Source organism: Stegodyphus dumicola, chromosome 7 (assembly GCF_044657685.1).
Source record: "Stegodyphus dumicola isolate Sdum_Otavi_A_Nest chromosome 7, ASM4465768v1".
NCBI classification, from domain to species: domain Eukaryota; kingdom Metazoa; phylum Arthropoda; class Arachnida; order Araneae; family Eresidae; genus Stegodyphus; species Stegodyphus dumicola.
In genome coordinates this window covers 207,241,855-207,267,020 of record NC_140774.1, presented here as the reverse complement: position 1 = coordinate 207,267,020, position 25,166 = coordinate 207,241,855, and the positions used below count along the sequence as shown (strand labels likewise).

The following is a 25,166-nucleotide window of genomic DNA, read 5'->3' as shown; positions in this document are numbered from 1 at the left end:
TCATACGAGCCAGTTTCTCTTAGAAAGTCCTCCACGAAGGCATCCCTCCCCTTAGGCAGATAGCCCTAGTGTGCTTTGCCATAATTAAATACACCACATCACCACCGACTAACTTGTCAATCGAAATTTTTTCAGTTTCAATAACTTCTGTGTTCTTTCTTCACTATTGGTAGTGGTATTTTCTGGATTTAGAATCATACTACAAATTTCGCTGTCCGTTAATTGATTGATGATTGGAGCATTGTTATTGCAATGAAAAACTTCTGTTATATCATCTTTGTTTATTACCACTTCTCCACATTTCATTTAAAAATCCATTACTTGGAAAATTTAACCTTTGGTTTAAGATATCTGAAAGCCTTCACATTTGCGGCTGTCATCTTCATCATCCTTAACATGAAATGTTGGCCATAAATTATGCCAAGCAGTTTTTAAAGTATCTGAAGAGACCCAAGATCGTGTGATGCTCCAGAAAGTAGATTTTACGCTAAAATATTTCAGAAATTCTTGAATAGTCTTGCCATTGTTCAAGAAGTGTAACAAGGATTGAAAAAATTCTAATTTATATTTGCATTTTCAGCATGCACACTATTCTGATAATATCCATAGGCTGAATGATGGACGTACAATTTGGAGGAAAAAATAATACGGTTACTTTGTCTTTTGCTAAAATTTTGAGTGGCATATGAGCCAAAGAGTTGTCTACAATCAGAACAATTTTTACGTCAGGCCTCCGTAAACCAACCGAATTCTTCCAAGCCTTGGGTATGAAATAATTTTCAAACCAACCATTCATTAACACTTTTGTCACCCATGTTCTTTTATTTGCATGATATATGATGGGAAACATTTTACTCCTTTAAATTCTTGATGTCCTGTATTTTTTCCAATTACGAAAAGTTTACACTTGTGCGTTCCTGCAGCATCTGCACATGCAAAAATTGTTAATCTCGCTTTGAAATCTTCGACACGAGTTGGAGTCTTTTCTGTAAAGGTGTCCAAGGTAATTTACGGTACATATTGCTCTAAAAGACCAGTTTCATCTGTGTTGCAAATTTGTTCTGGAGATAACTTTTAACTAATGAGTTCAATGAATTCATCTGCAAATAGTTCATCATAATTGTTTCACCTGAAATTCTTAATTGCCTTATACTATGGCGATTTTTAAATTTAGTTAACCAACCTGTCGAATATGTTTAGTTTGTAAGTTCATTTCTTAGTCAAATAATTTACTTTGAGCCATTAGCATTTTATCCGTCAATGGCATGCCTCGCTGTGACACCGTCTGACCCATTCAGTCATCACTTTGCCATAATCTTCACTTTTTGCATAACGAATAATTTTTCTGTTATGCGAGTTTGTTATATTATGTTTGTGGGTGTTGGAATCCACAAAAAATTCAAAAAGTTTCTTTTTCTGTTATCTTATGTCATATACAGTTGGCTTTCAAATGCCATACTCCTCGCATAATTTTGAGACAGGTATACCTTTATCCATTTTTTGTTTATTGGACTTCGAAGTAGGTTTTCGCTTTTTAGATCCTGTTGCAACTCCAGAATAAGTAACTCTTTTCGACATAATTGAAAGTTGAAACTTTAATTTTTTATAAAATTGCTGTAATAAAAATAGCCTGCAAAAAAAATAATAAGCTGGATCAAACTAGAAGGTTAAGGAACTGCACAAGCTGCTACATGAATTGAAATTCCTTGGAATCGAAATCATTTTAGCCTAATTTAATAGCGTCCGCCATACACTATTGGCTATGTATTATGAGATTGATGATGAAAGACAAGTTGTTCCGCTTAATTTTGTCTTGCCTCTATAGCACACTGAGGCAATTAAGCCATAATTATTAGTTATTTATTATACTCATGTCTATTTATTACACATGTTTAAGACTTATCAGAGTCCTGAACAAATAATTCCCGCAGATACTTGAGGCTTATCAAGGGCCAGCACTAGATATCTTATCGCCTGGTGCAGTCTCCATGGGTCCTAAAGTCTCCTACCATGCACTTCCCCCCAAGTTCTAAATTTTTGCCACCCCTAAATTTTGGATCCCAGAGCTTTCTTTAAATTCCAGATATCCTTTTATCCCTTAATTTTGTTGCTCGGTGCTTCTCTAAATTCCAACAATCTTTTCTTCCATATATTCTGCCTCCAGGTGCGACCATACAATCTCGGGTGCCGGCTCTGAGTTTATGTGTTAAACAATTAGCACTACATGTAATCTTTTGACCTATGAGCATCATTAACAAAATCTATTTTTAGCATATGGAAAGACATTTTTGTTAAATTTTTCCTTGTCAACATTTAGTTGGAAGTTCGGTCGGAGGTTCGAATCCCGCTAACGGGCTGCCTGCGTGGACGTTTTCGTGGTTTTCCCCATGTGTAATGTGTATACGAGTCACTTTTCCTTAGAAAGTCCTCCACGGACGCATCCCTCCTCTTAGCCAGATAGGCCTAGTGTGCTTTGCCATAATTAAATACGCCACACACCACCATTTTTCTGCATTGCTTCAATTTTTTAATTATCATATTTAATGATTGAAAGCAATGCTGATATTTTCAAGATTTATGTTGCATTTACTCCTTCCCATGCCATTTACCTCGACAAAACTTGGGCTCAAGTGTTATGGGTCAATGTTTGGTAAACAAGCCAGACTGATGCTTGAGAACAATCACAATACAAGCCGAAGCATAAATGCCTGTATTATACTCACTTTTGTGCGATACTGGTGGCGTGGAAGTAAACTTTAATCCTTCATAGATATTATAAATATATTTTGTAATAAATAACAGTTTCAAAATTATATTTCATAAATAAATAATACTTCAAGTAAGTAAACTTTAGTAGAAGTAAACTTTAATTCTTCTGCCTTTTGCAGATATTATAAATATATTATTTTTTTAATATATAATTTTAATAAAAATTATATCATTTATAGAGTCAAAAGTCGTTAATTCAGACACCCATAATCGGGAATGATCTATAATCCGGACCACAAAGCTACAAACTTTCTGCTCATGCGTCGTATTGACGCATGCGCGTAAGACCTTTACGGCTGCGAATATGCCTGTGCGCATGCGCAAAATATGTTTACGAATGCACTTTTAATGTATAACGGATGGTATAAGCTAAGCTAAAATGATCTAATTCAGTTATTGTTGCAGATTGCATTGTTCCTTAATCTTCGAATTGGATTCGGCTTATTATTTTTTGCAGACTGTTAGAGCAATTTTATAAAAGTAAGCTTGAACTTTCGATTATGTCAAATAGAATTTCTGATATATATTTACTAATATGTAAAGGATCTACAAAGCGAAAGTATGTTTCAAAGTCTATTAAACAAAAAGTGGAATTGCTGCAAAAAATGGATAAAGGCATATCCTTTGTTTATCTAAACTTTAACGTTTGTTTATCTAAACTTTGTTTATCTTTAACGCCGCGGCGCACAATGAATTGGAAGTTGATCTGTCAGCACTATCCTTATCTTCAGGGCAGATGTTTTTATTTTATTTGGCTTATAATTCCTTATTAAATGTAGTATTTCATCTCGATGTACTCCATCTTTGATATGATTTAAATCAAATTCCTCGTCATTATAATTCGCTTCCGATAGCGAAGAAAGTGACAGAGGTTATTGAAAACGAAAAAATTGCTATTGAGAAGTTAGTCGGTATTCTCGACACAGCAATTATAGGACTTGAACAGCGGAACTTTGTAACTGAAGAAGAAATTATGTCTGTTTATAGAATTAAAGAGAATGTATTATCACATAAAAAACGAAGCAACTTAAACAACTTACATTGAAAGAAATGTTTAATAAAGTAAACAAATAAATATTAAGCTTTTTTTTTTTTTGTAAATTTTGATACCCTTTAGATCATAATTGTTCTTTATTTCATAATTGTTCTTTATTACGGTTTCATATTTTTAATTTTATAATTTCTGCATGCCATCTGACCAGATTTAAACTGATGATCTATAATCCGGAATCGCCAAAGTCCCGACGAGTCCAGATTAACGACTTTTGACTGTATAATAAAAAATTGTGACTAACTCATGTAGTGTACTGATAGGAACTAACATTGGGTTACAACCATGAAATTACGATGTTAATGCTCACTAGCCCAGCTTTCTTTTCACAAGCCTGAATCGTGATGTTTATGTGTGGCTCTGCTTTCTGTTCTCGAGCCTGTCTCATGATGTTTATGTTTGGGACAAAATCTGAATCATGAGTAGTCAGATTTGTTAAAGCACGTGAAGCGGTTAAATAAATATTCATTTTTTTTTTTTTTTTTTTTTTTTTTTTTTTTGTAGTTAACGTAGTAAATCAAGATATAAAACCTCCCATTTAACCATATATTATATATTTTATGGTCAGGTATTTTTAAAACTCAGTTATTAATAATAACAAACCACTTCAAATTAATAATTTATGAGAGTTTATCACATGAATCGTTTGTTATTAATAATTACCATCAATGAAGGGAAGTGTAACAATTTTCAGTGGGTTCCTTTTGAGATTTGCCATTATGCATGAGTGTGATTTTCCTGCATCAACACCTAACGAAATTGCAAATGTATAATAGTGGTGGTGAACACTCATGTTTGTTTTTGCCTGTTGGCCACAACTGAATAAAATCTACTGTAGGCACTTACATTTTTCAAAACACTCACATGTACTTTACATTCAGCATTCACAAATGTTCTGTGTTCTGCTGTGTCTCAATTTGGTACTACTTTCGTCAGTTGCTAGCATACACATAAATGTTTCCAAATTTTGACAAATTTTACTCTCTTTGTAAGCACAGTGGATGATGATTTAGATTTCAGAGGGCACATTTTGATGATGGTTTTGATATGCTAAAATCGAAAAAAGAAAAAATTCTCAGTTAGAAAGTTTTTTTTTTTTTTTTTTTTTTTTTTTTCCCTAGAGAGAGAAGGAAAATGAAGAGAAGACTTCTGGCAAATAACCAGAAGATTATCATTGACTATCAAGGTATGATATTGTGAAGAATTGGTTGTGTTAAAAAAACATATTGCTGCAGCTAAAAATAAAAAAGACCTAATTATACTTTATGCTTTTCTGGAGGCCATGGAGGGTGCAATAGAATGATAAAAATGCTTAAGACAAAATATAAGCAGATTGTGAATAAAATTGATATATTTAAATCTTTGTGAATTTTGTCAAAAGAAACAATTCGTTCCAAGATAAAACTTTTTTGTTTGTTTATTTTGTTAAAAGCATTAAATTGAATCCAAGGTGTCAAATTGATCTTACTGATTTACAGTCGGAAGCGAATAGAGACATTAAGTTTATAACGGTTTAACGAGACCATGTAATGAAAATTGTTCAGTAAAGGGCATTAAAAGCAAATTAAGTTACCTATCATCTGCTGGATGTGTTCACGTTATGGAGAGCTAAGACTGGCAATGGTAAATAATTTGCTAATAAAAATATTGAAACAAGATATTGAAGAGGTGTTACTTGCTGATTTGGAAACAAACATACAAAGTGGTCAGAAGGCATAAAGTTTATTCAATTTGTGAGAAATGGTGCACATTGCTTAGAAAGAGATCACAGCACGTATGAAGCTATATTTAGCTGTAAAGCTAAAGCATGTTTAAGAACCTACTTGCCAGTTAATAGGAATTGAAGATGAAGAATACCTGGCATTATTAAGAGTCTAAGGCTGATATCCATCCTCAGAAAGTAATCTCAGTCGAGGATAAAGATACTGGTGCAATGAATATGGAAGTTGAACTGGGTGATTTGAATGAAGACTTGGAGGTAGTGACTGTTGCAGATGTAATGAAAAACAGAAATAAGAGTGTTGGGTAATAGAAAAGGAGCAACATAATTCTGAAGTTGAAAAGAGAAAGAATTGATGAAGTCTCAGAAATTATTCAAGAAACTTAGCGCTGTGCTAAACTGTCACCAAATAAGCAAGAAGAAAACATGTTAGCACTTTTTAAGTTAAAACCTGCAGCTGTTAATTTAGGAGAAACCGTTTGGATAAAAATACCAGAGGGATGGCATGGGAAAGGCTGATAAGGTGAATTATAGCTGTTACAATTTTTAAACAAAATGAAAATAATTTAAGCTCAAAACATGGCATTTAAAACCAACTTCTAACCAAAGAATTATTGTAGTGTATGCTAGGAAGCTTTTATTTTAGTCAATAAAGTTACAAATATTAAAATAAGTAAGAAAATGTGCTCATAAGAAATTTACGTAGTCAGGGATTTCAATATTGTAATTGCACAAGTAATGGTAGCCCAAATCGCTACAGTGGAAAAATTCAGAAACCCTCCGTAAATTCATATTTCACAGTCGTTAATAATTTCTTTAAAATGTAATAGCAGTGTGTTTATAATGCAATTTATTTGCATTTTTTGTTGCTGTAAGGTGTTCATAATATAATTTATTTGATGTAGTAAATAATGAATGTATCTTACAAATAACAGTAATCATTGCTATAAAACATTTTTTTTTTTTTTTTTTTTTTTTTTCATTGATTGAATTTCACTGCTAAGAAAAATGCTAAAGTATGTAATAAATAACAGTAATCATTGTTGTAAGACATTTTTTAATTTCATGCATGTTTGCATGACATTAAAATTTCATTAGAGTTCGAAATTTCTGTTTTGTATGCTTAATTATTTGCATTGACCAAACCCCATTGATGATTATAAATATTTATTAGTAAATGTGATTATTTTGTGTTATTTATCACATTAAACCAACAACTGGATTATTATTAATAATCACTGGATTTTTTACTTTGACCATAATATATGCAATGAATACAAGTAGGAATATATACTGTAGGGTAATTGAAATGCCAAAGAGATTAAGCTGTTCATCTGCTGAAATTTAGTTTTTTTATATTTTCTAATTTTGATGAGTCACTGTCAGTTGTATTGCTCAATAATGAATTTCTGGTTAAATTGTTGTATCTGAAAGGCAAATCAGCTGTTTCAGCTTTGTAACAATTTCATATGCTAAAACAGGTGAAAATATGCCTAGGCTATATGACTGTAACAAAACTAAAAATTCTTGTACATTACTTCAGGGAATTTAGTGGTTTGGCTCATCGAGGTTGCAGTGGCTGTCTGTCATTGGCCATATCTTAAGTCGTGGCACCACAGATTCAGGCTGTAGCAACGCAATCAGCAAATTACGTAGCGTAATATCCAGAAGAAAGATCATATCAGCGTAAATGTTGCACTTCAGGAAAATGGCAAGAAAAAAAAAAAAAAAAACTACGAGGAAATGACACTCAACCTAAACAATATACTAAATTAAAATGTGTGTGACATGTCCTCGAATATTATAGTTGCAAAATCTTCGCCTGTTTCATGATATCTGGGATATCAGTTAAGAAAAATTCTTGGAATAAAACCTTAAGGATAAATTATAGATCCTCTTCTGTCTGACCAAAGTATTTTTCTTAAATTCTAACCTGATAAATCACACTGTGTTTCATATGCTGGGAAATATAGTATCTTGAGATATTGCAATCCATGTGACTGAAATTTGTTGCCAGAGTTCTATCATTTGCAGCTGCTGGTAGTCTCTGTTATTCCAGTGTGTGCAGTATTTGTATACCAGACATGTTCAATTGGGAAAACATCTAGTGAATCCAACAGTCAAGGCAGAATTGTAACCTTTTGTGTGTTGCTGAAGTATTGACATTGATTGCTTCCATGATTGTGCATTACCTTGCTGTAAGGTAATTCTGAAGTCCTTGTGAAGATATGGGAAAAACCACAGTTTTTTTCATGTCTGTAATGTAACTCTGGCTAGTTAGTTTATTGTATGCTTTCTTGACACAAGCTTAACTCATATCAAATGGCACCCAACGAAGCAGGTCGTTTCGACGCCAAGGCAGTTTGACGCCATATTTTTTTAGTATTTTTATTTATTTATAGAATAAATATGAAATTATATAAGTAAGTAATATGACTGATTTTTATTTATTGAATTAGCAATTGTTTGCATGCATATTTGAAATAAATATATGTGTGTATATGTGTGAAAGTGTTCTAGATTTTTGTTTGTGTCCCAGATTAATGAGAAACTCCCTCGCCAACGTCAAGGCCCCGGGACATGAAGGAGGTTTTTTTTTTTTTATTTATTTATTTCAGAAAACAGCATCAAAAATGCAAAATACGCAAATGGTAAAAAAACATATGGTTACAAAGTAGTTATATTGCAGACAAATATAATTACAGGTAAATAAGATTACACATAAATAAGATTACATCGCAGAACTGTTATTATACTAATCCATTGCAAAGTTATGCGTCACACCTTTCAGGTATTCTATTATTTTTCAATTTTCAAAATCTTCAACTATTACTTTAATTCTCATATGAGCTCACAGATACCTATTCCGCTTGTGCGGCGGTTCATCTCTACATACAAATTGTTCGTAACGTTGATCAATTGATTTTTGAACATGCCTGAGACCATCTATGAATTCCCATAATGTGGGGTGTGAAACACCAAATGATGATGACACCAAATTTATTTGAATGGTGGTGCAAACGTAATCTAAAAATAAATAAAAATATGAAAAGTATGGCGTCAAACAAAAACAAAAAAAAAAGTATGGTGTTGAACTGACCACACGTCGAATGGCTGGCGTTGATCTGACCTTAATTTTCCACATTCCTTCACAAATTCCATTAATTGGAAAATTTTGCCTTCAGCTTGTGTATAATTTTTGTGATTGTTGTAATCATCATCACCGTGAAATATGGCAGCTAGCAATAAATTATTCCAAGCATTTCTAAATGTATCTTCAGACACATCTTTCTATGACCTTCCAATGATCCACGAAGCAGATTTTATGTCAGTGTACTTGAAAATTTCTTGAATGGCCTTGTTACTGTTCTGAAAATTCAACATAGGTTTTAAAAAGACTATCTTACATCTGCATCAGTGTACAACGCACTCTGATACTCATTGGGCAAATGATTTATGTTTAATTTGGAGGAAAGAAAAAGATGGAGACATTAGCTAAAACATTAAGTAAAGTATGAGCCGAACAGTTGTCTATAATTGCTAAAATTTTGCATTATCCGATGAATCAACTAATTTCAAACTTTGCTGAGTATCTGGTATGAAATGATTTTCAAAATCAGTCATTTGTTAATGTTTCTGTCATTCATGCTTTTATATTTAAACGATGATAGAGAAAATTTTACTCTTTTAAAAGTCAAAGTTGTGTTATTCCCAATTGTGTAAAGTTTAAATTTGTGCATTCCTGTAACATTTGCACATACCAGAACGATTAGTCTCGCTTTGGAATCTTTGACACAAGGTTAGGTCTTTTCTGTAGAGGTAGCTTGGGTATTTCAAAATTCATATATTACCAAGCAACACCAGTGTCATGACAGCAGCCAATTCTGGTGATAACTTTCATCCTTAACCCCTTCGAGCCGGGTAGCGAAAACGCGCGCTTATCGCTGAGGCCGGCAGTGTCTTACGCGAGCGTCTCTCCAGGGCCGGGGGCTTTTTTGCTATAGGGCCTAAATCCATGAAATTTCCGAAGTATAAATGCATTGTTTAATAATGCTCTATAGAGTATTTAAATGACTTATGCTTTATAAATATTTTTATATATATACTTTAATTACCTTATTTCTTGTTTAAAAGCATATTTTACATATTTTATTTTAATTACTCACCATTTTATGAATTTTAACATTATACATCTGAAAACTAGATATATTACTTAAAATTCTCTTTTCGTATAAAAAATTTGAAAACAGGGATCTACACACAGTCCTATGTTACATTCCTTGCACTCGTAATAACTCATTTGCCGTTTTGGAGGATTTTTCCGGGAATGTGAACAAACGAAGCATCGTCGTCTCATTTTCTTATCAGTCTCTTCTGAACAAAGTTTTAGAAAATGTCTTTCAGTTAATCTTTCAGAATCAATATCTGAAATATTTTGCATCATTTCTGCTATTTCATGCTCTGTTAAACATTTTCGACGCTTCGAAATTGCAACGGTAAAAACAAAGAATTCACGTCTAACAAGATCTAATTATTTTCTAAAAACTGAACTGCAAACCAAAATACCCAATGCTTTAGAGCAAATAAAACTTCTCTACTTACAGTAAACAACTACCACATGCGAATAAAAAGTGCGATTTAAAGAGACGTCATAAATCACGCCATTCGGAAACATTTATTTCCCCGTTTGTTTATATAATTAAAAACACGTGTATGTGAGTATTCTCTCATTTCGAGTAGAAGGTCTAATTTACATGTATCTGAAACCATATGGACATACAATGACATCTTGTGGCAGAAATTATAGTTTGAAAAACGTTCCAAAGTACTGGCACAAATACGTGACAGTCGGTAGAGAACGGAACAATCCTCTGGCACGCCTGCGTGTCGGCCGGTAGGTAAGTGTGTTCGTTGCTGGCACGTATACGTGACAGTCGGCGCGAAGGGGTTAATGAGTTTGGTGAATACACATGGATCAGCTGAAGTTTTATTGCCTGAAATTTTGAACTGCCTCATGCTATGGTGATTTTTAAATTTGGTTAACTGACCTGTTGAATATACGAATTAAGCCTTTAACTTCATCCTCATTAAATATTTTGCCTAGAGCCATTAGCATTGGACTTTCAATGGTGCAGCATCGCTATCTCATCTATTCAATCACTACTTTGTCATAATTATCATTTTTAGAATTATGAATAGTTTTTTTGTTATTCATTGTTGTTCTAGTGACTCTTCAGTGCCATATTCCTAACATAATTTTGATTTCAAAAAGTTCAAACTTTTAATTTGTAATACTAAAGTTCTAACTTTAATTTTAATAGTGCAGTGCCATTTATACCAGCTCCAAAAAATAATAAGCTGTATCAAATTAAAAAGTTAAGAAAGAGCATAATTTGCAATGTTAACTGAACTTAAATTCCTCAGAATCAAATTCCTTCTCCTGTTGCTATGCCAGTGAACAGAAACTAGGATGAGCGACATCCTGCTCCCAAAAAATATGTCTTGGAAATTCAGTTATTGTTTATGTTAAAAAATAAATTATATTGTTCAAAAAAATGCTAATCCCCCTACAACCATTCAAGGGCAAAAAGTGTAGTCATAGCAACTTAGACTAGAATGAGCGACATCCTGCTCCCAAAAAATATGTCTTGGACATTCATTTATTGTTTATGTTAAAAAATAAATTACATTGTTAAAAAAATGCTAATCCCCCCACAACCATTCAAGGGCAAGTGTAGTCATAGCCACTTAGCCAGCAGGTGTTTGAATGTTATGAGTAGGAATCTCAGTTAGTCAATGAGAAAAATCACTGTTATGGAACAGCTTCTTTTTTTTTAGTATTATACTCTCCATTCCAATACTTTGTAAGAAAAAAAAATCTTAAAAAATTGCTGAAGGCTGTTCTGAAGTCCAGATATTAGATCATTTCGAATATGAAAAATCCAGATTTTGGACTTTTTATTATAAATGCTGTATTAAAGTAAATCAGTTGAGCACTTTTTGTAAAAAGCATGAACAATATCATTTCTAGTATTGGAATTAAAATTTTGGACCTTAAATCAAATTTAAAAAATACTCATGTATAGAAATTTATTCCCATTTCATTAAAAATTTATCTCATATACAAGTTTGAAATGTTTAAATTGCATTTATTTAATATAATTCTTAGACTTCTGGTTTGGTTACATTATTAAAAAATTTGACAGAGTTCTGCTATAAATTAAGTTAGAAAAAGTGTGTTGAAATATTACATGGCCTACATAATGATAAGAAAACACTGTTACGAGGTTTTGGATATGATAGTTTTATAAAAATTAATAGACAGCAATTCATTGGTACTACTTTCCACATCTTAACTCTAAAACCTATTAAACACTTAATTCTAAAATATGCTGTATGCACATTATCTTATGTTTTTTTGCTAAGGTGTTTGATATTTGTTAAATTACTTTTTTTTTTTTTTTTTTTTTTTTTTTCATTTTCTGTTTTTAGAGTAAAGGATTCACGAGAACACGCTGGAGTATTGGTCATACAATCTTTGATCTAGTCAAGATACATCTTTTTCATGACGCATCAAATTTCATAACCATGGATGATGTAAGTTTTGTTTAAATGATTTTGCTGAAACTTTTGCAAAAATTATGCTTTTATGTTTAATCAGATTTGCATGAAAACAAGGGAGAGTCTGAAAGATACTGCCATATAATGTAACTGGAAATTTAAAGGGAAGTTGAGTAATATGTTTCATGTGCCTTGCGAGTTGTTATTGGATTCGAAAATCTGTTTAATACATTTAGTTTTGACATTATTAATGTGCTTTTCTCTCTTTTTTTCATTCATGATTTTGATATCATGTTTGAATGCTTATGGGGGATGGTGAAGACCAGTTTTTATTCTATTCAGTTTTTATTCAGCAAGGTGTAGCTGCAGATGTAAAAAATGTAGAAGTCCAAAAAAGCAATGTCAGGGCTGTACAGTGGGTGTTGCAAAAGATACCATTCAAGTCTGTACAGAGTCCAGCTGGTGAATGCAGACACGTGTGGTCTTTCATTATTTTGATGGAGTATATTACCTTCTTGCGCCAGAACTCAGTTTGGCATTTTTCCTTGATAGTAGCATCAGCATGGACTAGTATCTTGCTGTACACCTTACTGTCAGGGGTTTTACCTTTTTCCAGATACTATTTGTGTATAATACCACGGTTATCCCACCAGATACAAAGCATGATCTTTTTATTAGTCAAAATTATACTTTGCAATGCTGCCGACAGGTTCACTGCATGCAGATCAAGCCCCTTTTTGGTTTTTGTTGTTGAAGTGAATTTGCTTTTCATCAGAAGTGTTGATGCGGTCCAGAATTTTATCCTTGCATTGATATTCAAATGGATTAGTGCAGGCCTGAACATGTCTGTCTGTATCTGCTTCGTCTCATGCGGCACCCAGTAATTGAACTTGTATGTCAAGTTTATGCGATGCATTGCATGAATTGTGGACATGGCGCTAACATCTAATTCCTTAGCAAGCTCTCGAGTGGTTGCATACTGATCTTTTTCTGCAAGTTCTGGCAGGCAGAACGTTCTGGGCGTCCTACTGATGTTCGCCCAGAACGTTCTTCTTCTTCACTGTCATAGTCCTTGTTTTTGAACTTTCAATACTAAATCATCACAGAGTTATATGGTACAATGTTAGTACCAAAAGCTGTTCACATGATTTGGCGAAATTTTGTAGCTGACTTTTTGCAATAGAACTGGGAATAAATGATGTTTCTAATGTGGTAGCCTGATAGTTCTATTTGTGACCCCATTCTACTTAACAATATTTTTTTACAAATTTTACAACACGGTGTACTAAAGCAAGTTCCTTTCTTTCAAATATCAAAAATCATTTGACAAAATGCGTTTAAACAGGTGAACGTGATCTGTTTAGTGGACGATATTTGCAGTGGTGGGAAACTTTGATTAAAACCCGATATTTGCAAAAATCTGTTGAACTGCATCATTTTTCTGAATACTGGAGTTTCTTAACTGCCCTCATTAGAGGAATTCATTTGAATTGTTGGCTTCAGTTCAACCATTATTATACACAATGGAAACTATATTTTCATGTCGTCCCAGTCTACAGGAAACCAAGTCTTGTCTATTTTTTGTCTGTTGCTTGTCTATTTATTTAAATTGCATGCTGTATGGTTTATGTGCTTATGTTTTCATGCAGAAAGTAAAATATCACTACTGTCAATATTATTATTTAAAATACCTGTTAAAGCATAGTTTAAAATGTTAGCAAACTTTTATTACCCTCATCAAAGCTTAGTATTCTTTTTGAAGACATTTTCAAGGGTATCTAATATTCAAGAAATATATCTTCACATTCCAATGTAGACAGGAAAATTGATAAGTGTTTTGTTGCATGTAGCCCAAAGAATATAACTAGCTCATGTCTGTCACATGTTGTGTTTACTTTTGGCCCTATTGACGTACCACATCTCTCATATGCCATAGTTAAGGCAAGGTGTTAAATTTTACAGCTAACAAATGCAGAAAGCCTGGAGTTAAATTTTCAAAGTTTATAGTTGACAAAAGAACTGAATGTAATCATACAGAGATGTGTACTGTCCTGGATATGTGCATAACATATTGTTTGTTCTGCATTGCTACTTTTACCTGAGTGGATTCTCTTTGCTGAAGTGATAATATAAATAGAATACAAAGTCTATAATCCGGACTTGTCGGGACTTCGGTAATTCCGGATTAGGGCTTTTTTTTGGATTAAAGATCATCAATTTAAATCTGGTAGGATAGCATGAAGAAATTATACAATTAAAAATATGAAATCGTAATTTATGAAATAAAGAGCAATTATGATCTAAAGGGTATCAAAATTTACAAAAAAAAATAATAATAATAATAATAATAATAATAATATTTATTTGTTTACTTTATTAAACATTTCTTTCATATTAATTTGCTTTTTTTTTTTTTTTTTTTTTTTTTTTTGCTAATACTTTCTATAAACAGACATAATTTCTTGTTCAGTTACAAAGTTCCACTGTTCAAGTCCTGTAAATGCTGTGTCGAGAATACCGACTGACTTGTCAATTGAAATTTTTTCGTTTTCAATAACCTCTCTGTCACTTTCTTCGCTATACGGTATTTTCTGGATCTAGAACCATACTACAGATTTCGCTGTCCATTTATTGATGATGGGGGCATTGTCATTGCAATGAAAAACTTCTGCTATATCATCTTCATTTATTACCACATCTCCACATTTCTTTACAAAATTTAATAACTGGAAAATTTCGCCTTTAGTTTGCGATGTCCGAAAACCTTCAAATTTGCGGCTATCATCTTCATCGTCCTCACCATGAAATATGGTAGCTGGCCATAAATTATGCCATGCATTTTTTAACGTATCTGGAGACACATCCTCCCAACACGCATGTGCAAACGTGCGTTAATGCGTATGTGTAAACACATTACACGCATGCGTAAAGCATACAAAAAGAAAAGTTTGTGGCTTTGAGTTTGAGATCATTCCAGATAGTGGATGTCTGTATTACAGACTTTGTACTGTATTATGCTTAAAGCAGAATGAAATATGTACTGAAGGTCTGAATTTTCCTGTACCCCCCCCCAAATTCTGCTATGCTGCATCAAAGTGGCGGGGTGTGTCATTGGGCAGAATGAGCGAAGTATGTTGGGAGCATAACTCCTGATAGGGCCACCTTAGACATGAAGGCCATTTCAATATGCCCAGCTAAAGCATAGCAGGTGAAGATCCTTCAGGGGATTACTGTCTTAGTGATCGGGTATCACAATCCTAGGCCTTTTTCATCCTTTCTATCCTTTTTCCATCTCCTCTCAAATGCTAACTTTTCTCTTTTTCTTCTGCTTTGTGGTATTCCTCTTCCGAGGTTGAGGTTTGTTATGAGAAACTAGAACTGTTCTTGTCTCTAGTTTTCGAATGGTGAGAAAACTGCGTGCGTGGAGATCCATGTCACTGGAAAGGAGGGTCCTGGTAGTTGAAGGACGAGGTACTGTCCCCAACACACTGCTTTGGCTTCTGCTTCTTCTAAATGGGAGGCACTTTATCGTACTCATGGGTATCAATCGGCTGGCCACTGGTCCTTTTGTCAGTGGCTTGGGGACAAGCTCTTGGGAGTACCTGCTTTTAGGAAAGCTGACTGTGGGGCTTCAGTTTGCATATAAACCTGGTTATCCTTGGTGCAGGAATCTGAGTCCCCTTGTTGGACTCTGTGGTGGGTGGGGATGCCAGGTTCGAATTTTTATTTCCTTCAAATATGGCTTTGCAAAATTTTATTACACTTCATGAAACTGCCAAGTAATCATCTAGTAAAAGACCTCAAACTACAGAAAGTACAGAAAACACCTAAATTGTTCCCCTATTTTTGGTTATGACAAGATCTGCTGAATTGCATAAAATGTCACATTTCCTTGTTCAAAAATATATAAAAGCCTGTGCAATGTTTGTATGTAGAATGTTTCGAGCCACTCCTTCAGCTGAGACATGAGTAGTTGTCTCTTCACTATTACTTCAAAAACTGTTTCACATCCTGATAATTCAGCCAACTACTTAGTGCTCGATAGCCAGTTTTATTTGCTCTACCAAGTGCATCTTTCTTGTATTCCTGCTTTGGGATTATGCATTCAACAGTGGATGCAAGAACATGGCTTCTAAGAGGTGAAAGTTCAAGCAGTAAAATATTTGGAAATCCTCCTTGGAAAGATGCTTACATTGAGCTTCTCAACACATTTTCCAACTTAGCTAAAGATAACACCAATGATGATGTGTACAAGCAGATTTTCTATGAACATAGACAGGCTTTCAATGACTATGTTGCAGTGTATACAGATGGATCTAAGTCCCAGGATCACGTCGGCTCTGCCTTCGTGTGCGGGAATACTGTTGAGGGAAGAAAACTTTATCTCGCTTATACCATCTTTACTGCAGAGATTGTTGCTTTGCTATTAACTCTATCTTCCATAGGTAAACAACATATGAAAAATTTCATTAGTTACACACACTCGCTTAGTGTGCTAAAAGCTCTTGAATCCTATGTGGATAACACAAATCTGTTACTCGTAGAAGTTCTGAAGTTCAGTGTTAGCTTAAAAGCCAAAGGTTACCAGATCCTTTATTGCTGGGTACTAAGCCTTGGCTTGGTACCCAACAATAAAGGATCCTACAATAAAGGGTACAATAAAGGATCAATAAAGGATTGACAATGACCTTGTCGTGCTTCCATTTTATCCTTCTGTTAGCTATAAAATTGCACGGATTCTCCAGAAATTCAATTTTCAAGTCGGTTTCTCGCCTATTAATAAAATTCACCCTTCGATTCTAAAAGATTGCGTTTCTGTCTTGAATTCTTGGGGAATTTATATTATATCGTGTCAGTGTGGTTTAAGATATATTGGCCAAACAAAAAGAGCGTTAAAGTTTCGTATCAGGGAACATGAATCTTATGTCAGAAAAGGCGAAATTAACAAGTCTTCAATAGCGTATCATAGTTGGACTTTTAACCATAATTTTGATTTTGGATCTGCAAAAATCATCCAAAAGGCTTCTTCCATAGGTGAATTGGATTTTCTTGAGGCTTTTCACATTCACAAAGATTTAGCAGGTTTAGTTAATGTTTTGAAGTCCAATCCAGTCCTTCCTAATGCCTTTAAAATTCTACTATCTTAATTCAGTTATTTTTGCCGAAAGATGGCATTACCTCCTCACGTTTGGTACTACCAGAGGGTATAAAAATCTGTTCAGTGGTTGCTTTCCATTATTCGAAGTTCAGATTTTGAGCGTGAAGGTGCATTTGCCCCTCGCTCCCTATTTTTAACTTCGCCATTTTTCTTGTCCTTTGTGTTACATGTTTAAATCAGATAGCCAGGCTCAGTAAAAGTAGCCGGCCAGTGCAACTCTGATTAAAAATTCGGTTACAACCACGTGCAGTGCTGATAAGGACCACGTGTTTCTAAGACTCCTTTCCCTGTATTTTTCTTCTTTCTTGTTATTTCTTTTTCCTGATGAGGAGGGACCTTTAGCTGCCCTTGAAATCGATTGAGTGTTTCAAAATACTTACGCTAAATACAAGGTTGTTTTTACGATTTTGATTGTCATATTAGCGTGTTTCTCTTCTATTCTAGTCTAATAAAGGATCCATTAGTGTTGTGGGAAACGAACTGGTGGATGTCACTGCAAAATATGCCTATTCAGCTAACCCGTTTCCTATTCAGATAACAACACTTTGATTGGGAGGAAAATTTTGATGAAATGGCAAAATCTTTTGGATGCACAGTTAACCAATAAATTACGAAATACAAAACATAAAATAGAACATTGGAAATGTACCCTATACCGAAAGGAGGAGGTCCTTCTGACCCGATTAAGAATTGGTTTCACAAGGCTAATACACAGATACCTATTGATGGGTGAAATTGAACCAGTTTGTGCTAAATACAACACTGTTTTAACCATTAAACACATTTTAATTGATTGTCCAAATTTTAATTGCTTTTGAAATTTTTATTTTAATACTTGGGAGATTTCAGCAAAAGATTAAGTTGGTAAAGAACCACATTCTAACATTTTTAACTTTTTAAAAGCTACAAAGCTTTACCATGTTAATTGAATGCCCTGAATCCAATTTGAGTTTCAGAATCTTTGAGTTCAGATCTAACTGGGATCTAGTTATATTCATATTCATCAGAATTTATCCTTTGACTATAGAGTTTACTATCTGTATTTCATGGTTTTCAAAAATTAGTAAAAAAGAAAATTGTGTGTTTGATCTTATAGCTTGCTATTTTATACCTATATGTAACATTGTCTTAAATTTCCAATCATGACTCGTGAGTATGCACTGAATGGTGCATGTGTTCTTGTCTTTATTAGTTTAAGTTTTGAAAATACATAATCTTTTGTTTGGCGCAATATTAATCATGGTAATCATGGTGATATCAATATATCACCATGAGTTTTGTGCCGAAAAGTTCCAACCAACCAACCTAAATTTTCTGTGCTTTTCAAATTTCTACCATTTTCCTAGAGAAAAATACAAATATCCTTCGGATATTCTTACCTAACATTTTGTTAATTATTTAACTTAACATTTTGTTAAGTACTTACTACTTTACCTTATTGATCCAACTTTTTTTCACATTGCTTGTCTATTTTCATTCATTACATTTTTCTTCGCAGACTGATGGTGGCTAAGTGAAATATCCCATTCTACCATCTAGATTCTTCTTATCACACATTTGTTGTTCCAGACATTCTTTTATCTGATGCAGAGTAAAAGCGCGCTGTCACTCTCTTTCTATTCGATACAAGCAAATTTCTACCAGCATACTATGTTGACAAAAAAAAAAAAAAAATTGGATTTTACCAACTGTATCATCTTATCATGAAACATTTCTTGTTTTTCCTTATTTGATTAACCCTAAAGGTAGGAAATGCATATATGGAAGATAAAGTATATGCGAATTAAAATTACAATTTAAATTAGCAATAGCCAGTTAATTCCTTATATTTAATTTGGTCATTTCCCTCTCTGTTCTAAAAATATTGTTAACTGTTCCTGGACTGTGTTCTGTCTAGATCAGTCCATATAATATGACTTACATAACATTGAAGATGTAACTAATTCAGAACTTGAACTCAAAATTTTGAGAATAAATCTTTCTCTTAGTGAACTTTCATATTGAATAGCTATGCTCTTTTGCTCTTTGCTCTTGCTAAGACGCTGCCTTGCTGCTCTATTCCTACTACAGTATCAGAAAGGTAAATATTTTTTAATAGGCATGACTAGAGTGCCAGGTGAATTGTGGCTGTAAATGTCAATTGAAATAAAGATGAATATTTATTTGCCTCAACTGCCAAGTTTGTTTTTCAATATTGATCAGCATTCTTTGCTATCAATATTGCTAAGTTTGCTGTATTGCATATAGTTACTGAAAACTTAGTGTATTAAAATTATTTTTTTGCTAGTGAACAGGATTTTCATTACTGCATATAATGTCTGAAAGAGATTATAACATGCATTAAAAAATTTCTACTCTTTAAGTACCTTGAAAGGTGTTGCAGCAAAATAGTTTTTGAAGCAGTGGTTGGGAAATTAACTTTTAAATTTTATGAAACTAATAATGTATGTTTATATTAGATTTCTGGTGCAATGCTTAAAGTTTCAGTAAATTTAGATATGTTTTTATAACTGAAAACTGGCATCTATTAATGTATTTATTTTGTGGCTGTTTTTACTTTTATATCGTCCAAGGATTATATTAGAGGCAGTTTTATCTTTGCTGATTTCTGAAATTTATTTTTAGTATTTATTATTAATATGAAAATATATATTTGTTTAAATTAAGCTTTAAAAAAATTGTTGTGGATGTTTAGGTCTGCTTTTTGCAGTTTATGAATTAACAATTTTACAGAAAAAAACAAAAACTGTGTTTGAATTTGCTTTTGCTAAAGTGACTGGTCATTTGACGTGGTTTTTTTTTTTTTTTTTTTTTTTATTGTTAAACATTTTGCTTAATATGTTGAAAGCGTAATGCTTCATTGTCATTTAAGCTTTTTAAAAATCTAATGATTCATATTTTAAAAACTGTTTGTTTGTTGATATTACTGTTGTTTACTTCTATTTGATATTGCTATTATTTTGTTTTCAGTTGGTATTACTATTATTTTATATTCACCAATGTACTTCATTTTAAACTTATCCGATATATGATTGGACCAATATTTTTATATTTCAGTTTCTGTCAAGATACAGTAAAACTAGGCAAAATGCATTAGGTTATTTATTACAAAAGTAAGCATATTTTTTCATTTTACTAATTTTTCTAGATATCTTATAGTATGTATATTTTAGTTCCCCCCCCCCAAAATGCTTTGTAATATACTGAACTCTCCTGTGATGACCACCTTTTGTAGACAGCTAACTTCATGAGAACATTAACAAACACTGGTATTAAACATTACCTCTGAGGTGACCAAAATCATCTGAAACCTTGAGTGGTTTTTGAAAAGCATTCACTGTTTGTATAAAGGCATTTGAGAATCAATCATTATTATTGAAAATGCGTGATAAAGAGTTAAAATCAACAAAAATGCAAAAATTATTTTTCATCATAAAAAGTTAAATGAACTCATCTGTATTTTCACATATCATCAGATGATAATTCATGTTAAGAAATCACTATGGGCTGTTTGTCTTGCTTCATTGTCTTGCAGTCCTTGTGTGAAGAATTGTTGTTAAAAAGGTTAATCAGTTGCAAAGAAGATGAGGTTAACCACTTGTTGAAGGTTAAAATAATCATAAGACAAAGCAGAGTATTCATGGACTGATGTCTCCACAAAGTGCTGAACAAGCCATACAGTATTATTTCCAGGATTCAGAGAAGCCTTCTAGGTTTAGGAACAGTTCGATGCTAGCCACTAAGAGGTGCTTGCTAAAAGTTCGTAACCTGCATGATGTGGCTTGCATTAACTTTATAATTTCATGCAATGATATCTGGCAGGTAATAATTTTCAGAGCTTAAGCCACCTCAGTAGAAAGAAATTCATTATTGTCTGTTTGCTAGTCTCCGGCTCAATCTGAACTTTTCTTTCTTTAGTGAATATATTCATTGTAACATCAAGTGAAGGGATCAGTTTGGTTGTGTGAGGGATGCAACAGGCAAGCATTATTTTGAATGGGTGTGTTATTTTGACACTTAGTTGTGTCTCCGCCTTTGTATCTTTCATGCATATTTTTTAATTTTATTAATTGTAGGTGACTTTTAACCAATTTGCTCAAGGAATAAATAGAATTTTTGTGTTTGAAGTTGAAGGAAGTCTATGATTTGTTTCATGTAGGATATCTAATGGTATAATTTTAACATCTTGTAGAATTCCAAAAGTGTGTACTTTTTCTTCATTGGTTAGATGAAAATAAATCCCAATGTGACATGCAGTTCACCTTCTTTCATGTTTCTGATATTAATATAAGTTACTTTTCTTCATTCTCAGTGAAAAATGGGTTAATCTTGTAGCTACTATTGTAAAAATCATTGCATTATGCAATTATTTCTAAGTAAAGTACAGTGCTCATTTAAACCCTTTCAAATGTCAAATATGAATTTGGTGAAATGTTTTGATTAGTTGCTGTTTTAGAAATAAAATATGCATTTTGATTGCCTTCTTTTATTAGAGAAGAAAATTCTAAATCTGAAGGCTATGGCAGGTGAAGCATGCAGAACTAAGACTTGTTAATAGAACATATTGTGTCAGTTGATAATTTTATAACATCATACATTGAGTAAAATAACTGATAAGTATAAAACAGCTTGTTAAGAAATATGAATACTATTTGAAGAAAAATTTTAGATAATTTAAAAAGCTGAAAGCATATTTATTTATTTATTTTATTTATTTTTTTAATTTTTATTTATGTATCAGACACATAGCAGTGTAGAAATACAGGAGTCCTTCTTCAACACAGCATCCTGTAACACGGTTTCGCTGTAACACGATTCATAAATTGCAAGAACCCTATAACAATATACAACAGGGATAAGATTAGATTATCTTTAAAGAAATTATGTTTTAGCCCTCATTTCATCAATAGATGTTGCCGGTAACTTAACTCATGTTCAGTCTTTCTTATCTTATCTTGTTCATTTGCACTTTTGCAAATGAGGATGATGGTTCGGTAAAACCATCGAAACTAGTCCTGTGAAAATTTGAAAACATAATGCTGATTTTTGTTGTTTGACTTCTAAATTAATGTCTACCCCTATATCGAGAAATTTAAAATGACCGGGTAAGAACTAGTAAGCAAAGTAAAATTACAGATTTTGTAAAGAGAGAAGAGAATGGCAGAACTTTAAATGAAGAAAGAAATAATGAAAGTGAAAGCGATCTCATTCCACTGAAAAAACATTCTCTGTTGATTATACTGAGTAATGACAAAGAAGAAATTTATTACACTAAAGTTGTATTAAATTAAAATATGTAATATTCTTTGTTGTGTGTTAGCCCCTTTTTATATTGGCTCTGGGTCTCGTACAACATGATTTCACACAGCACGGCATTTTCTAGGAACCTATCTACTGTGTTATACGAGGGTTACTTGTATTGGCATTATATTAGCAACATTATGGTAATGATAATCTTAAATTGAAGCATTTTAGTTACTCATAATAAAGAAACAATTCTAAAACAATTGAATTTCGGCCATAAAGACCAAACATTGTTCAGATCATTGTTTTTACAAGTATTTCATAAAAGCATTATCAGTATGATTGTCAATCCATACATTTTACAAGCATTTTAAATCTTGCAGTTATAAACATTTCAATCATTTACCAAACCACAAGGTTTAAAATTTCAAAGACAAAATTGCACTTAAATTATGTGTTAAAGCATCTAATATGTGTAATCTATCCAAGGAAATTAACATGCGAATTGCAATGAAAATGGTATAAAAATTGCGTCTTTTTTGAGAAAGTGGCATGTGTAAAGTATATACTATGTTTATAAATATGTAAATTTTAAATACAGTATCTATATGTTTATATTTGTTAAATTAATATTACATCTATCTAAATATTATAGTATCAAAATAAATGAAAATTATTTGTTTTATGAAATTTCAATTGTCTGTTTTTCTGCTCTAAAAAGTTAAATTTAATGTTTAACCATATTTTTCTGTAAACGCAAATAATCAGTTTTAAGTAAATTTTGCTGAATAAATTTCACTAAAATTAAAACATTTTCAGCTGAAGTAGAGATTACATGCAAAGCTTCTGAGAGATTTGATTGCTGACATTGAAGTAATATTGGGAGTTGTTCTAGGTGTTGGGAGGGTGTGTTCTATTGTAGTATTATAGTCATTCGTACAGAAATGTCCTGTCATATATTTTAGAGATGCCTTGGTCCAGAATTTATATTCATGCTATATTGCATGTTTTCATGAAACTTGGGTGAGGGAAATGCTTTTCTCCATGTAAAGGATTCTGATGCATTTAAAGAGTGTCTAACTATAAGCTTAGCAGGGCATTTTCAGGTATAACTGAATCAAGGAAATAAAAGAAAGCGGGGAAGCAATTCTGTATCTTCCATTCTACTCGGCCAGTTGCTGAAATTCAGCTTGCATTTTTTACGTCTTGAAAGCATAACATAAGATATATATTTGATAACATAAGATATATTTATATGCAGTGTTATTCTAATATACTTATTCTGACATAAAATTGGAATTTTTCTGAAAAAGCATGGCAATTTTTTTCCATATTTCAATTCTAAGACTGAACTAATGTATTCAAATAACTTTTTTAAAAACTGGAGAAGAAAGAAATGACTAGTTTCATCAACATTTAAATGTTTTTAGATGGTATAAATGTTTTTTACTTGAATGTTTTTTACTTGATAAATTGTGATCAGAAATTTAAGGAAAAATTTGAGAATTAAGATTTGCTCGCTTTTTTTACATTGTGCCCAAGAGTAATTCACTTGGAGAACTTCCTAGTTTTTGGCAACATATTTCACTTTTCTTTTCATTCTTAATCTGCCGAAGTCTCAGTTCTTCTTTCGTAGAAATATTTTTGCCATATATTACATTTTTTAATCACTGTTGGAATTTTTTCCCTTTTCAAATTTTACTGAATTGCTTTAGATATATTACTGAATTATATTCCTTTAAATAATTATGTAAAAAATTTAATTTTATACATTTGAATTGTGTACTTTTAAGTATTTATTAATATAAATTTTTTCAGTGTTTTTTATTTATTTTAACTGCATTTCCTTTTAAAGAGTGCTTTGTGAACCAGTGTACACCATGATGCATTTAAAAAATAGATGTCTTAAAAAAAGGAAATATAGTAAGCACAATTCGTACGTCTTTCAGTGAGCCATTCTGGAAGAATATATAAATGAAAAAGATGATAATAGAATTTTAATTTAGGAGGAGATACATATATTGTTTATGCAGTTTTTCATTGCCTTGGCTTTAAACAATTTTGTTATTGTGACTTTTTTTATATATTATTACATTTTTATCATCTTACTTTTAAGTTTGTTAAAATGTTATGCGTATTTCAGAATAAGTTTAAATATTTCATTTTTTTTTAAATCATAAGAATTAAATAGTGTAATATAAAAAAAATGAGTTCGCAAAAAATTATTTTTGAGTTTTTAATACTTTGCAAATTTTTTGACACATTCTACAAATATGTCTGCTGTCATTCACTTTTTTGGGCTGCATATTGTCAATAGTTGTGAAACATCTTGGTTTTTGTAACATTCTTAAGAGTAGTCTTCTATATTTTCCTTATTTGCTCAATATAAAATAGTGAAGGGATTTTCACCGTGATACTGAAGGTCTTCAGAGGTGAGGTATTTTAAAAACTGGAGAAGAAAGAAATGACTAGTTTCATCAACATTTAAATGTTTTTAGATGGTATAAATGTTTTTTACTTGATTGTTGAACTTTGGATAAATTCTTAATCATTTGGCTGAGACATCTTTGGGTTTTCAATTTACGATATAACATTCTGTGACATATGTAAATTTATACAGCCCTTCAGTAAAAAAATAATCATCTTTTGCATTCATCCACAAA

The 25,166-nt window shown here is 32.3% G+C and overlaps 1 protein-coding gene across 12 annotated transcripts in view; it reads left to right on the top strand.

The window, feature by feature from the left end:
• LOC146996616 (inositol polyphosphate-5-phosphatase A-like) overlaps positions 1-25,166 on the top strand; it is a 206,280-nt gene that overhangs the window by 160,584 nt on the left and 20,530 nt on the right. For all 12 annotated transcript variants that reach the window (XM_085821288.1, XM_085821287.1, XM_085821292.1 and 9 more), the window contains 2 exons: positions 12,033-12,137; positions 20,317-20,372. In XM_085821288.1, the coding sequence (XP_085677414.1) occupies positions 12,033-12,137; positions 20,317-20,372 (161 nt within the window). The remainder of the gene's footprint in view (positions 1-12,032; positions 12,138-20,316; positions 20,373-25,166) is intronic.